Source organism: Microtus ochrogaster, chromosome 18, assembly GCF_000317375.1.
Source record: "Microtus ochrogaster isolate Prairie Vole_2 chromosome 18, MicOch1.0, whole genome shotgun sequence".
Taxonomy (NCBI): Eukaryota; Metazoa; Chordata; class Mammalia; order Rodentia; family Cricetidae; genus Microtus; species Microtus ochrogaster.
This window is the reverse complement of record NC_022020.1, coordinates 13,278,734-13,290,812: the sequence shown is the minus strand read 5'-3', so window position 1 is coordinate 13,290,812 and position 12,079 is coordinate 13,278,734. Positions and strand designations below refer to the sequence as shown.

General features: G+C 40.0%; 1 protein-coding gene across 5 annotated transcripts in view; it reads left to right on the top strand.

The window, feature by feature from the left end:
- Positions 1-8,761, top strand: part of Nol4 (nucleolar protein 4) — a 363,650-nt gene extending 354,889 nt beyond the window's left edge. For all 5 annotated transcript variants that reach the window (XM_026783520.1, XM_026783518.1, XM_026783519.1 and 2 more), the window contains one exon: positions 6,767-8,761. In XM_026783520.1, the coding sequence (XP_026639321.1) occupies positions 6,767-6,960 (194 nt within the window). In that variant the 3' untranslated portion in view covers positions 6,961-8,761. The remainder of the gene's footprint in view (positions 1-6,766) is intronic.
- The last annotated feature ends 3,318 nt before the right edge of the window (positions 8,762-12,079 follow it).

The following is a 12,079-nucleotide window of genomic DNA, read 5'->3' as shown; positions in this document are numbered from 1 at the left end:
AAAGAAAGAAAGAAAGAAAGAAAGAAAGAAAGAAAGAAAGAAAGAAAGAAAGAAGAAATAAAAAGACCAACAATCCCAAAAGCTGAACATTTGAAAGGCTTTGAAGTTACCTGTGAAGACAAACCAAGAAAGAAGAAGAGCACAGAGAAATAATAAAAGAGCAATGAAAGGCTATAAGAGTGTTTCTCTGCCATTCAGTGAAAGAGCCTCTCTTGCAAAGATTAACTTTAAGAGAAATAGGATTCCAAGATGAATCTGAATATACCAAGTACAATTGGTATTGCAAATGCAAAATTTCCTACTCAAGGGATCAGACCCCAGTGGTTTTACAAATAATTTTATCAAGAACAATAGGACTGGATAAGCTAAGTTTTAAGTGAGCAAATACAACATGGGGGATGGGGGAATGGAAAGTATCAAGATTTTTATGATGTCAAAGTGATCCCATCAGGAAGGATACCCCCAACAGGCAAATTCTGTTGCTCCAAGACTCGTGAATATAGATGAAACGTATTGGCTGTTGAATCTGGTTTAGTTTATTTAGTTTGGTAATTCAGATACTGTTTACAATTGATAAATATTCAGTTATCGGGTGAAGGAAGGGTCATTTATGAGGTGTCTGAGTTAAGCCAACACCACAGCAGATGCTTTATATGTTACTCAATGTAGCTAGAATATTGATTTTTTTGGTTAATTTATTTTACCTTTTGATAGAAAGGTACTAAATTATCATCAGTGAATACTTCTACATCTGAACATCTTGAACATCTGCTACACTCAAAAGAGAAATGAAACTTAGTTTGAAGACAAAGTTAGCATCCAAACAGCTTGCTAGCCAACAAAGCCCCTTCACTTCCCCTGGATGGTTGTGTTTGACTGCAATAGTGAATGTCCAGAACAAAGAAACCATGAAAACTACTGAGATATGGAATGAATTACTCTAATGGGATGTGGAACATGTGATCCTGACAATTTCAGTGGTCGCTTAAAACTCCCTAGTCACTGGCTGAAAATAGCTTCCCTTGCCTTTTGAGGCCTTAGGATGTTTCTGCTATGTTACTGTTGTTTATCCCATGTGTATTCAGGGAAATGAGGAACTAAAGAATTGGTGTCCATAACACATGGATTAGCTATTGCCAAGATCAATTTCAAAGCTGAGAAAGAATTAACTCAGTACAGTCTGAAGTGGGATCAGTTAAGTAAGATACGAGAGGCACAGAGGGCTATTTGGACAGACTTTTAAAGCGTATTGCAACAGATAACATACACCTATTTATTAAGATAATAGTAAGAGCATGCTGGGAAACATCCTACTCTTCCAATTATCACTGAAACTCTGCCATCCTTAAACTTAATTCTCGCCGATTAAACCATCTTTATTCTGTGAAATTATATCAGAAGTAGAATCTGTGTAGTGTTATGGAGGTATGCTTGTATGGAATGTGTGAGAATCTGCCATCTTTAAACTTAATTCTCGCCGATTAAACCATCTTTATTCTGTGAAATTATATCAGAAGTAGAATCTGTGTAGTGTTATGGAGGTATGCTTGTATGGAATGTGTGAGAATGGTGTGTGTGTGTGTGACAGAAGACCAGCTCTGGTGTTGCCTTAGTGAGGGTTCAAATTGCTGGGATGAAACACTTTGACCAAAGCAGTTCAGGGAGAAAGGGGTTTGTTCAGCTTATGTTTCCATATCACGCATCATCAAAGCAAGTCAGGACAGGAACTCGAGCAAGACAAGAGCCTGGAGCCAAGAACTAATACAGAAGCCATGGAGGGGTGCTGCTTACTGGTTTGCTCACCATGGCCTGCTCAGCCTGCTTTCTTACCAAGCCAGGACCACCAGCCCAGGGGTGGCACCACCCACAATGGGCTGGGTCTTACCTCACTGATCACCAGTCAAGAAAATGTTTTACAACTGGATCTTATGGAGGTATTTTCTCAATTGAGATCACCTCCTCTCTGATGATTCTAGCTTGTGTCAAGCTGACATAAAACCATCCAGTACAAGTGCTGTTCCTCAAATGCATCCACCTTTCCATTGGGACAGAGTCTCACTGGCTTGGACCTCACTAAGTAGGTGAGGCTGGTTGACCAGTAAGCCCCTGTTTATATCTCCTTAGCATTGGGATTTCAGGTGTCCACTCTCTCAGCTTTTTGTGGTGTGTGTTAAGAATCTGAAGTCAAGTCCTAATGCTCATATGGAAAACATTTTACTGACCAAGTCATATCCCAGCCATGCATATATGAATATATATTAGATTAACTTTATTTATGTATGGGTGTTTAGCCTACAGGCATGTATGTGCACCACATGCAGGCCTGATTTCTCTGAGCCAGAAGAAGGCATTGGATCATCTGTAACTGGAGTTACAAAAGGTCGGAAATACTATATGGGTGCTGGGAATTGAATCTAGGTCCTCTGCAAGAACAATCTCTCCAACCATCTCACTATAATTTTTAACACTTTAAAAGAGTTACCGCAGTCTTCAAAAATGTAGTTCTCATTGTTAAAAAACATTTTTAAAAAGTGTCCTTAAAAGCAACATATCTGAGTTAAAAAGAAACTAAAACACTATAACAAAATGAAGCATCTTAAAACAAGAAACAAAAATGTACCATAAACAGTCAACTGATAGATTAATTTTAGAAATAAAAATGAATAATTATGATTGTATACTTTCATTCAAACTTTAAAAATAATAAATGGTCATTTATTTATAACTTAAATATACCTCATGCCTTAAAAATGAATCATGGCTCTAATTTTGGTCTAGGTTAACATGACATATCTTTAACTTTTGATTCAACGTTTCAGAATTATCATAAAAAAAAACCAAGTCCACATCATTTTGATCAACACAGGATACTTATATAAACATGGCCTTTGGGAGTTTTGTATTTGCTTTAGCTGTGTTACTGAGAGCATTTTCTGTTTAAGTGTCTTCTTGGTCACTGTCTTTCCTCTTCGCTGGCATGGCTTATCTGATAATTATGTTCTCAGTGATTTTGTCTTCAAATGTAACTTCCTAGACTTCATTAATTTCTACATCTTCATATTTCAACTATTATTTATAGTGGACTTACATTTTAATTATGCAATAGTTGTGTTTTAAGTTAAGGTGAATCAGTTCAATATAACTTTGAATCTTTGAGACAAAATGAAAGATTGATAACGACATTGGATAAGGGCTGTGTGAGTGGTCACTAAATAAATATCTATTACATGTTTTTTTTTCTTCTTATCCCTATGAAATTAAAGATTTGAATAACAAACACTTAGCAGAAAGGCTTCTTATAGTTTGGAGATGGGTTGCTGATGAGGTTGCAAAGACTACAAAGTTATCTCAATTGTGTGTGTTAATAAATATGGAAGAAATTAAGTCTTCACTAAGTTAAGATGTTTAGAATTTTAAGGCAAATGGGACCTCGTGGTTCATGCTTGTAATCCTAGCACTTAGGAGGTGGAGGCAGGAGGATCAGAAGTTAATGGTCATTTAGACCACAATCCACAGCTCCAGAAGAGCTAGGTAACAAAGAGGACCCTATGAGGGATACATGGGTAGGCCCATATTTCTATATGGTATGGCAGCCAGGCTCTCAAGCCATATTTTGTATGGGAAGTAGTCACGTAGTTTTCCAGACAGCAGCCCCCAACACACATGGATCAACCTGGGAAGGGGAAATAGATGAGATCTTCTGGGCAAATTGGGGGCCAGGTGGGTTGGGAAGTGGTAAAGGGGAAGGGGTGAGGGATGAGAACATGAGGGAATGGGATGGTAAAGTTATAGGAGGAATGGGATGGGAAAGATATGAACAAGATATCTTGATAGAGGGAGTCATTACAGAGCTATGGAGAAGCATGATGCTGGGAAATTCTCAGGAATCCACAAGGATGACCCCAACTAAGACCCCTAGCAATAGTGGAGAGGGGGCCTGAACTGACTGACCTTCCCCTGTAATAAGATTGGTGACTACCCTACCTGTCATCATAGAACTTTTATCCAGTAACTGATGGAAGCAGATACAGAGAACTTCATCCAAGCACCAGGCCAAGCTACGGGAGTTCAGTCAAAGAGATGGAGGAGGGATTGTATGAGCCAATATCATGTGACAGGGAAATCCACAGAGACAGTTGACTCCAACTTGTGGGAGATCATGGACTCTCAACAGGGGATACTACTTGGGACTGAACCAGGTTGTGGGAGACAGTATTGTAGCCTGGTCTGTTTGTGGGGTCCCTGACAGGGGGACCAGGATCTGTACCTAGCACATGAGCTGGCTTTTTAAAGCCCATTCCATATGATGGGACACCTTGCTCAGCCTTGATGGGGGGGCAGGGGGAGCTTGGTTCCCTCAACTTGATGTGCCAGACTTTGTTGACTCCCCATAGGAGGTTTTACCATTTCTGAAGAGTAGACAGGAGTGGGATGGGAGGAGGTCTGAGGAGGAGGGGAGGGAGGAGGAACTATGGTTCATATATAAAATGAGTAAAAAAAATAAATATAAAAAGAAAAAGAAGCCTATCAATAAAGGGGAATGCACAGAGAACTTTGCAGAGATACTGTTAACTGTTTGTTTGAGCACAGGTTCGGGGACTCCTTTCCACAAATGTGACAAGCCACACTCTCTCCATTTGTCATGTCGATAACATGATTTTGTAAATAGCAGACCAAATGGAAGATAAATCCTTCCTGAAAAATCAAAGCTTGGAAAGGCCATGACCGAAGTAGAAGTGTGTTTCTCGTGGATGTCAAGAGTTCTTTGGAAAGATCTTACTGTCTGCTCTAATTAAATTTCAAGGGAAGCTGTTTCCCTCTCAGGAGAGCTCTACGTCCTTCGAGGATCCATGGAAGAGAGACTGGGTCTTGACCTGTCTCCCTTATGCCTCAAGAAGCACTTGCAAGAAAATTGTAATACTTGTCTTAACTCACAAAAGAAATGCCCACCTTTTTAAACACTTCTGCATGTTTAGGGTCTGTTAAAATACTTTCATGTTGCAGAGTCATGTTGTGATACGCTTAGCAATACTTTATTCAATTACTACTAAATTTAAACATTCTCTCCAAACTTTATGAATTTTAATAAATACTTGCTGAATTATAAAGGCAGACATGAAATTTTCATATGAAGTGTCTTCATAATGCTAATTTCTGAACTCAAGATTTTAAATAACTTTGTATTCTATTTTAGAATAAGTTACTAAATTTTGCACAAAACCAGAACTGCCAGACTTGGTTTAAAGGTATAAGGGAATACTAGAAACATCTGACTGCATTTTGTGAAAATAGAGACACAGTTTAGTAACATAAAACATCTAGTTCCTCTGCAGGTTGTTGTAAGAACTACTTTCTCACTCCATTTCAAGGAAAAGTTTATTCTAACCTATTATAAAACTAATCCACCTCGTAGATAACATTACCTTGATGTGAGAAAGAAACATCTAGACCAACTCCTTTAAAAAGAAAGAATGAAAAGGTTAAACCAAGTCCTTAATATGCAGCTTGAGCTTGTCCACTCTACACACTGAACTGAAGTCCCTCAGCCCTCAGTGACTACATTTCTTAAGAGGTTGTACAGTTTCTTAGCAAGCTGCTGAGGTAAAATGCCGTCAGGGTCCCTTAGAGGAGAAGGGGTTTACTTGGAATCACAGTTTCTAATTACTGTTCATCACGGCTGGAAGCTCAAGGCAGTAGGGATTTGAAGCATATAGTCATGTCCACAGTCAAGGAGCCAGGCTGGGTGAAGGAGTCAACCACATGTGTGACTACACTCCTCTCTCTTTTTCCACTCTTACACAGTCCAGGGCTTGTTCCACGAAGTGCTGACACCCACTTTGGATAGGTCCAAATTAAATTGATTGAAAATGCCATTAAAGCAATCAAACTCCACATATATACCCACCCACAGGCCATCCTAACCTAGACAATCCCTCACTGAGAACCCTCTTCACAGATCATTCTTGATTGTGCCAAGTGGAAAATTATTTAAACAAGACCTGCCAATAGCAAGTTAGTCAAAACGTCAGCATCGATAAGGAAAGGACTCATATAGCCTTGCCGGTTACTGAGACTCTCCTGGTAACTTGGGGTACAGGGACTGCGTGGGTGGTCCATGCTTCAGGGGATGGTCTAACACCCAAGCTCCTCCCGGCAGGCAGCACTAATTGTACTAGGAGGGCTTTCTAAAAAGAGGAAATAAGGTTGGGAAGAAGTGTTTGAAGGAGATGTGGATGGAGTTGAACGGGCAGAAGTGGTAACTGGACAAGATGAAAATATATCTTATAAACGTATGAGATTCTCAAAGAATGAATTCTAATGTATAAAAAAATAAGTTTAAAATTATCCTGGAAGTCATTAAAAATATGAACTGATGGGAGTTATCATTGTTAATAAATGCAGCAAATAAAAATATTTGCAATTCATCATTGCAGTGCTGGTACACTGAAGCGCCTGCAACATGCGGGAGACAGACTGAAAATTGAATCCTGCCAAGAGCTCGTGTTCAAAGGGCTGGAGTCTCAGCTATAACAAGAAGTGATAGCTGGATGCTGCCCAAGATACCTGAAAAAAAAATCCTCAGACACCCACATTGCATCATACTACTCTTTAGTCTTGCAGGGAGCAGATGCATTTGATTATAGAGACCATGAGTTTCTCATGACAGCATTCATGAATAAATTCTATCGTAATTTGATGGGTGCTCATATGTGAGATGTTGGAATAAACACGATTCCTGTCTTACTTTGTGATTCTTTTTGTCTAGGACCCACGGATCTCAGCATGAAGCGGCAGCTGGCGGCTGGCTCAGGATCGTCCAGCAGTTCAAACTCCAGACCTCAGCTGAGTCCAACAGAAATCAACGCTGTGAGACAGCTTGTCGCAGGGTACCGAGAATCGGCTGCATTTTTATTGCGCTCTGCGGATGAACTGGAAAATCTCATTTTACAACAGAACTGAAGCAAACGAGGTCCATACCCACCGAGTTCTAAGTTTGCAGTTCCCACTAATGACACTTGATTTCCCAGCAGAGATGCTCCTGGTCTTGCAGCACAATCTCTGAAGAGAAACACTTCCATCCTGCCTCGTAGTCCTTGGCCCGTACACTGGTGTGTTAAGAAGCTTCAGAGGAACTCGGACCTTGAAGTACTCGAGATGCTTAAATGTGCCCAGCCACTTGCTTTCTGTTTTAGTGTGTCAACATAAATATCATAAGCAATTTTTTAAAAAAGGCTGCATATTCTTAATTCAAGGATAAAAACGAAGAAGCTTGTGGTATATATAAAAAATAATAGTTCAAGATCCAGCTGAGATATTAGTGGAGTTTTCTACTGACTTATTGGACCGGAAGCTGAAGTATCTGGGGGAAAAAAAGCCAAATTTCTTGTTGCTACAGGATATGACAGCAATGAAAAGGATCTTGTATTTTAAAAGAAAAATGTAATTTTTATAAAAAGAATACTTGTTTTTCATTCAAAAATGGTCATTTTTACTTTGGTAACTTTTTCATAGGTCCTAAAAGAAAACTGTTTTTTGAGAAACTACTGTAAGTACCCTTCCAACATCCCTTTTGCCTTCTACTCTTTCCAAATTCTTTCTAGATATATATAAAAAGAAAACAACACTCAATGCTGGAAAAAAAAAAAAAAAAAAAAAAAAAAAAAAACCTTTGCCTACGTTCTGTAAGCCGTCCCGTCAGGAACTACTTCCAAGAGATGCCTACATTCTGTACTTAACGCCAGTCTCCAAACACCCACGCGACATGGCAGCTCACCACGGCAGTTTTCATCCCAGAATTTTCTAAGCGTTATAAAACAAAGCGAAAGCCGGCACATCGCGCTTTCCTTAGAGATGCTCGCCCCTGGGGGCGCTGCTCGCCCTGGTAGCGCTGCTCTCACAAGTCACCCTCCAGAGCAGCGACTGGATGAAGATGACTGAATGTTATGAGGTTGCAGGTGACAATCCTAAACTTTGCACTCTCGTGTTTACTTTTCATTTCTTTTGGAAATAGTTTCCAGAAAAGGCTGTTATATCTCCTGATACGATTTGTATAATTTAGGGCGGGTGGGTTGTGCTAAAATTGAGAAGCCTCAGCAGACAGAGCTGTACCTTACAATGAACTGCCCCCAACCCCATTCCCTGGCCCCCCAAGCTCTGCCCTTTTTTCTCCGTTTCTAGTGTTAGACACACACTGAGTGGTGGTTTCTGTGCACTGAAGCAAGCCTATTTTTGAAATATTTAAGGAGAAGTACTTTTAGTTCATGCTTGTACTATTTTCCTTTCTGTTGTTTAGCTTTGGTTGAATTATGAATTCCTTGTGCATTCTTGAATTTGCCTTATTTTATGTAAAATCTGTGTCCTTTGGTTTTTGACAATGGGTTGAAGGCATCAGTGGTGTTCCTTTCCTACTTGTTACATATAGTTTTCCAAGTACTGACTGTGATTGTGACCGGGTAATGTGCACTTTTTCTTGTAACTGTGGACATTGCTATGCTTTTTTTCTTCTAGTGTTTCTAGAATTATTGTTCCTTACAGTTACGTAAACAAAACAAAAAAAACAACAAAAAAAGAAATTTTGTGATACTGTTGGTGAATATAATGTGAAAATCTTATTGAAATATGAGTATTTTGGAAATACATAGATGCACAAACATCTTTTAAAGGTGTGAATTTAGAGTTTGCTTATTTAATGAAAATTTTAAAAAATGAGGGCTGGTATAATTTTCTCTGTTTTTGTTTGGTTTAATAAACAGAATTCTGTGTTAAAACAATGATTTTGAAATCTTGTAAATTCCATTTTATTTTTTGTGGTGCTAAGGGTGGACCCCAGAGCTCTGGGCGTGGCAGGTGAGTACTCTAACCCTGAGCTGTTCTGAGGTGCTAAGGGTGAACCCAAGGGCTCCGGACGTGGCAGGCAGGTACTGGGCTGTTCTGGCTGCCTATAAATTTTAGTAGTTCATTTTTGGCAATTTCTGTTTAAAATATGAAATGCAGTCTTGTGCCTACATTTGAAAAAGATAATATTCAAATGTTCTTTCCCTGAATATCCCAAAGCTGGCACACTCAGACCACTAAAAACTTCATTTGGAGAAGTGAAGTGAACCAGCAGGGTGAGGCTACTACAAACGAGTCTTGAAATCTACTGGAAAGATGAATTTGTTCACGTTAGTCTTTAGTTTTTCAAGTATGATCTAACTCTTGTAAGCCTTCCTGATAGCTAAGTGCTCCAGGGATGAGGGGGTGGCTCCGTGCATAATGGAAAATGTTCTAAAAGCATCAAGATTTGAGTTCACATCCCTCGCCCCCACATACAAAACCAGGTAGGGCAAGAAGTGTTGGTAATCCTACTGCTGGGAACACCAGCCACACAGTCTAGCCAATCAGTGATTTCCGGGTTTAGTGAGAGATTCTGCCTCAATAAAGTGGAGGGAAATGAGGAAGACATCCATTGTTGACCTGTGCCATCAGTCAGAAACCGGTACTCAGGATAGAATTTGGTATAAATTGAATTTGGCAAATACAATGCTGAGCTCCAAGCAGTCACACTTTTGTCTGTCTGACTTACCTGCCATTATCATTTCCACGGCTGCTCAGAAAGAACTCAAACCCTTAGTGTCTTCTACATGTGTCTGCACAAATAGGACACCATGATCCCCTCATTTCTTTAAGGAGGCGGAAATGAAATAACAGTCTCCTTTCTTTTTTGCCTTTGACTTACACCTGTGAGGCAGCCTGGCCTCTATTTGGGCAGGTGAAAAGATTTAACAGATAAGGGTACCTGCCGCCACACCTGAGGAACTGAGTTTGATCCCCAGAGCACATAGAGTGGAAGGAGAGAATTTGTGGAGATCCTTTGACCTCCACAGGTGTGTTGTGTACACACACACACACACACACACACACACACACACACACACACTGTATTGCTTAAATACTCTTGATGAGAAAGCACATCTTGAAATAACTGCAGCGAGCATACAAACATGAACGTTCACTGAAACTTCTTGAATTATGTATCTCATGCATCGACATGGATAGAGCAAGCATCAGACCTAGTGATGGCCAGCATGCAGTGGGTTCCCACACAAAGAAAACCATCTCATTCCCTGTGCTTATTCCTCATTATTATAATTCTTATCTCATTCCACAGTGACCTTGGGTGAAGCGTTAGTCTAACTATTACTTGTTGATAAAAATTCAGTCCTCTCCTACTTGCTCCATTCCTTCCTCCAAAGGGGCCAAGATTCCATCCCACCACCCCCACTCCTGCCTTACTACTTCCTGTCCTATCTCGCCTCAGTCCTCCAAAACCACTGGGTTAATTTTGGTCAGCTAGTGATTAGCTCTGCCTTCTGAATCCAAACAAGTCTTATTTGTCAGAACATGATCAAAACATCACACAACACTTGGAGATGTGCACAGTCCATCCCCATTTTATATAGTAGCCTAAAAATGGCACGTCTTGCCAAGAGGGCAACCCTAGAACTGAAGCCAGCATTTGACCCGGTCACTTTTGAAGGTAACTCTCACTCTAAGTGGCTGTGCTATTTCCTTGCTACTGCCAAGTACTAAATAATTCCATTTTGCACTGTGCCTTAGAACCAGGTGCCCATATCAAATATTAACAGCTTTATTCTTATAGATGAATTACAGTTACCTGTTAAACGATGTGATGGAACGCTTCTATGATTGTTGGATTTTCCTTAAGTGATAACCTCTAGAAACATAAAAAGCTGCAGCAAAGCCTACCACTGATAGAGGGAGAAATGACTCAAACATTAAGAACCCTAGTTTCTTGTTCTTCCAGACGACATGGGTTCTATTCCCAGCATTCACATTGCAGCTAATAACCATCTGTTTCTCCAGTTCAAGGGGATCTGGTGGCCACTTTTAACTTCTGTAGGCACCAAGCATTCACCTAATACCAGACATATAGAGACACAAAACACCTATGCACATAAAACTAAAAGCAAGCAAACAAACAAAAAACATTTAAAAGAAAAATTGACCACTGATGGCAATCAAATACATGTAACATGTCAGGGTGAAGTTCCAAAATAAGTGGGCTTTTTTTTCATTTTTCTTTGTTTGTTTGTGTTTACAGCAGAATTTCACCTTCATCTAGGTATCTTCCTCCTGAGTGCTGAGAAGACAGATGTGTACTACTACAATGGCCCTAATTTGAATGTTGAATCTTACAAAATATGATTCAAAGGGACCATCCATATGAACCCACAAAAAGGAGCCTTGTTATGAATCCTGTTACCATAGATACAGATATCATCTAAAGATGAATATTTCTCAAAATATTTTCTAACTTTGTATGGCCAGTGTTTCATGTTTAGTTTATATCAAGAACACCTGAATATAAAGCAGGTAGGCAGGGCAGGCAGTAACATATTGTCTATCTTTTCAACATTTGTGGAAGGTCAAATTTGCTAGAAAGCACTGGCTAACCTATGGAATGTCACCATATTGACACCAGCTCTCCTTAAAATTTGGGTCTCTCCTCTCCAGAGAACATGAGAGACTCCACTTCCTTCCCACTCCAGCTTCTGTTTTTTTTTTCTTTTTCTTTTTAAATTCATTAGATGTTTTTAAAAAATACCAATCCAAGTTCCCACTCCCTCCCCTCCTCCCAATCCCTCCACACATCCTCCCACCCCACCCCAATTCAATCCTCAAAATAAGGCACACTGCCCTGTGGAAGGTCCAAGACCCTCCCTACTATATCTGTGATGAGCAATGTATCCATCCAAAGAGAATAGAGTCCCAAAAAGCCAATACAGACAGTAGGGATAAATCCTGGTGCCCCTCAGTCTGCCCCAGCCATTCAACTGTCAATCACATTCAGAGAGACTACTTTGGTCCTATGCTTGTTCCTTCCCAGTCCAACTGGAGTTGGTGAGCTCCCATTAGCTCAGATAGGCTATTTCAGTGGGTGAACACATCATGGTCTTGACCTCTTTGCTCATATTCTCATTCCTCTTACACTTCAACTGGACTTTGGGAGCTCGGTCAAGTGTTCTGATGTGGGTCTCTGCCTGTTTCCATCAGTTGCTGGATGAAGGCTCTATCC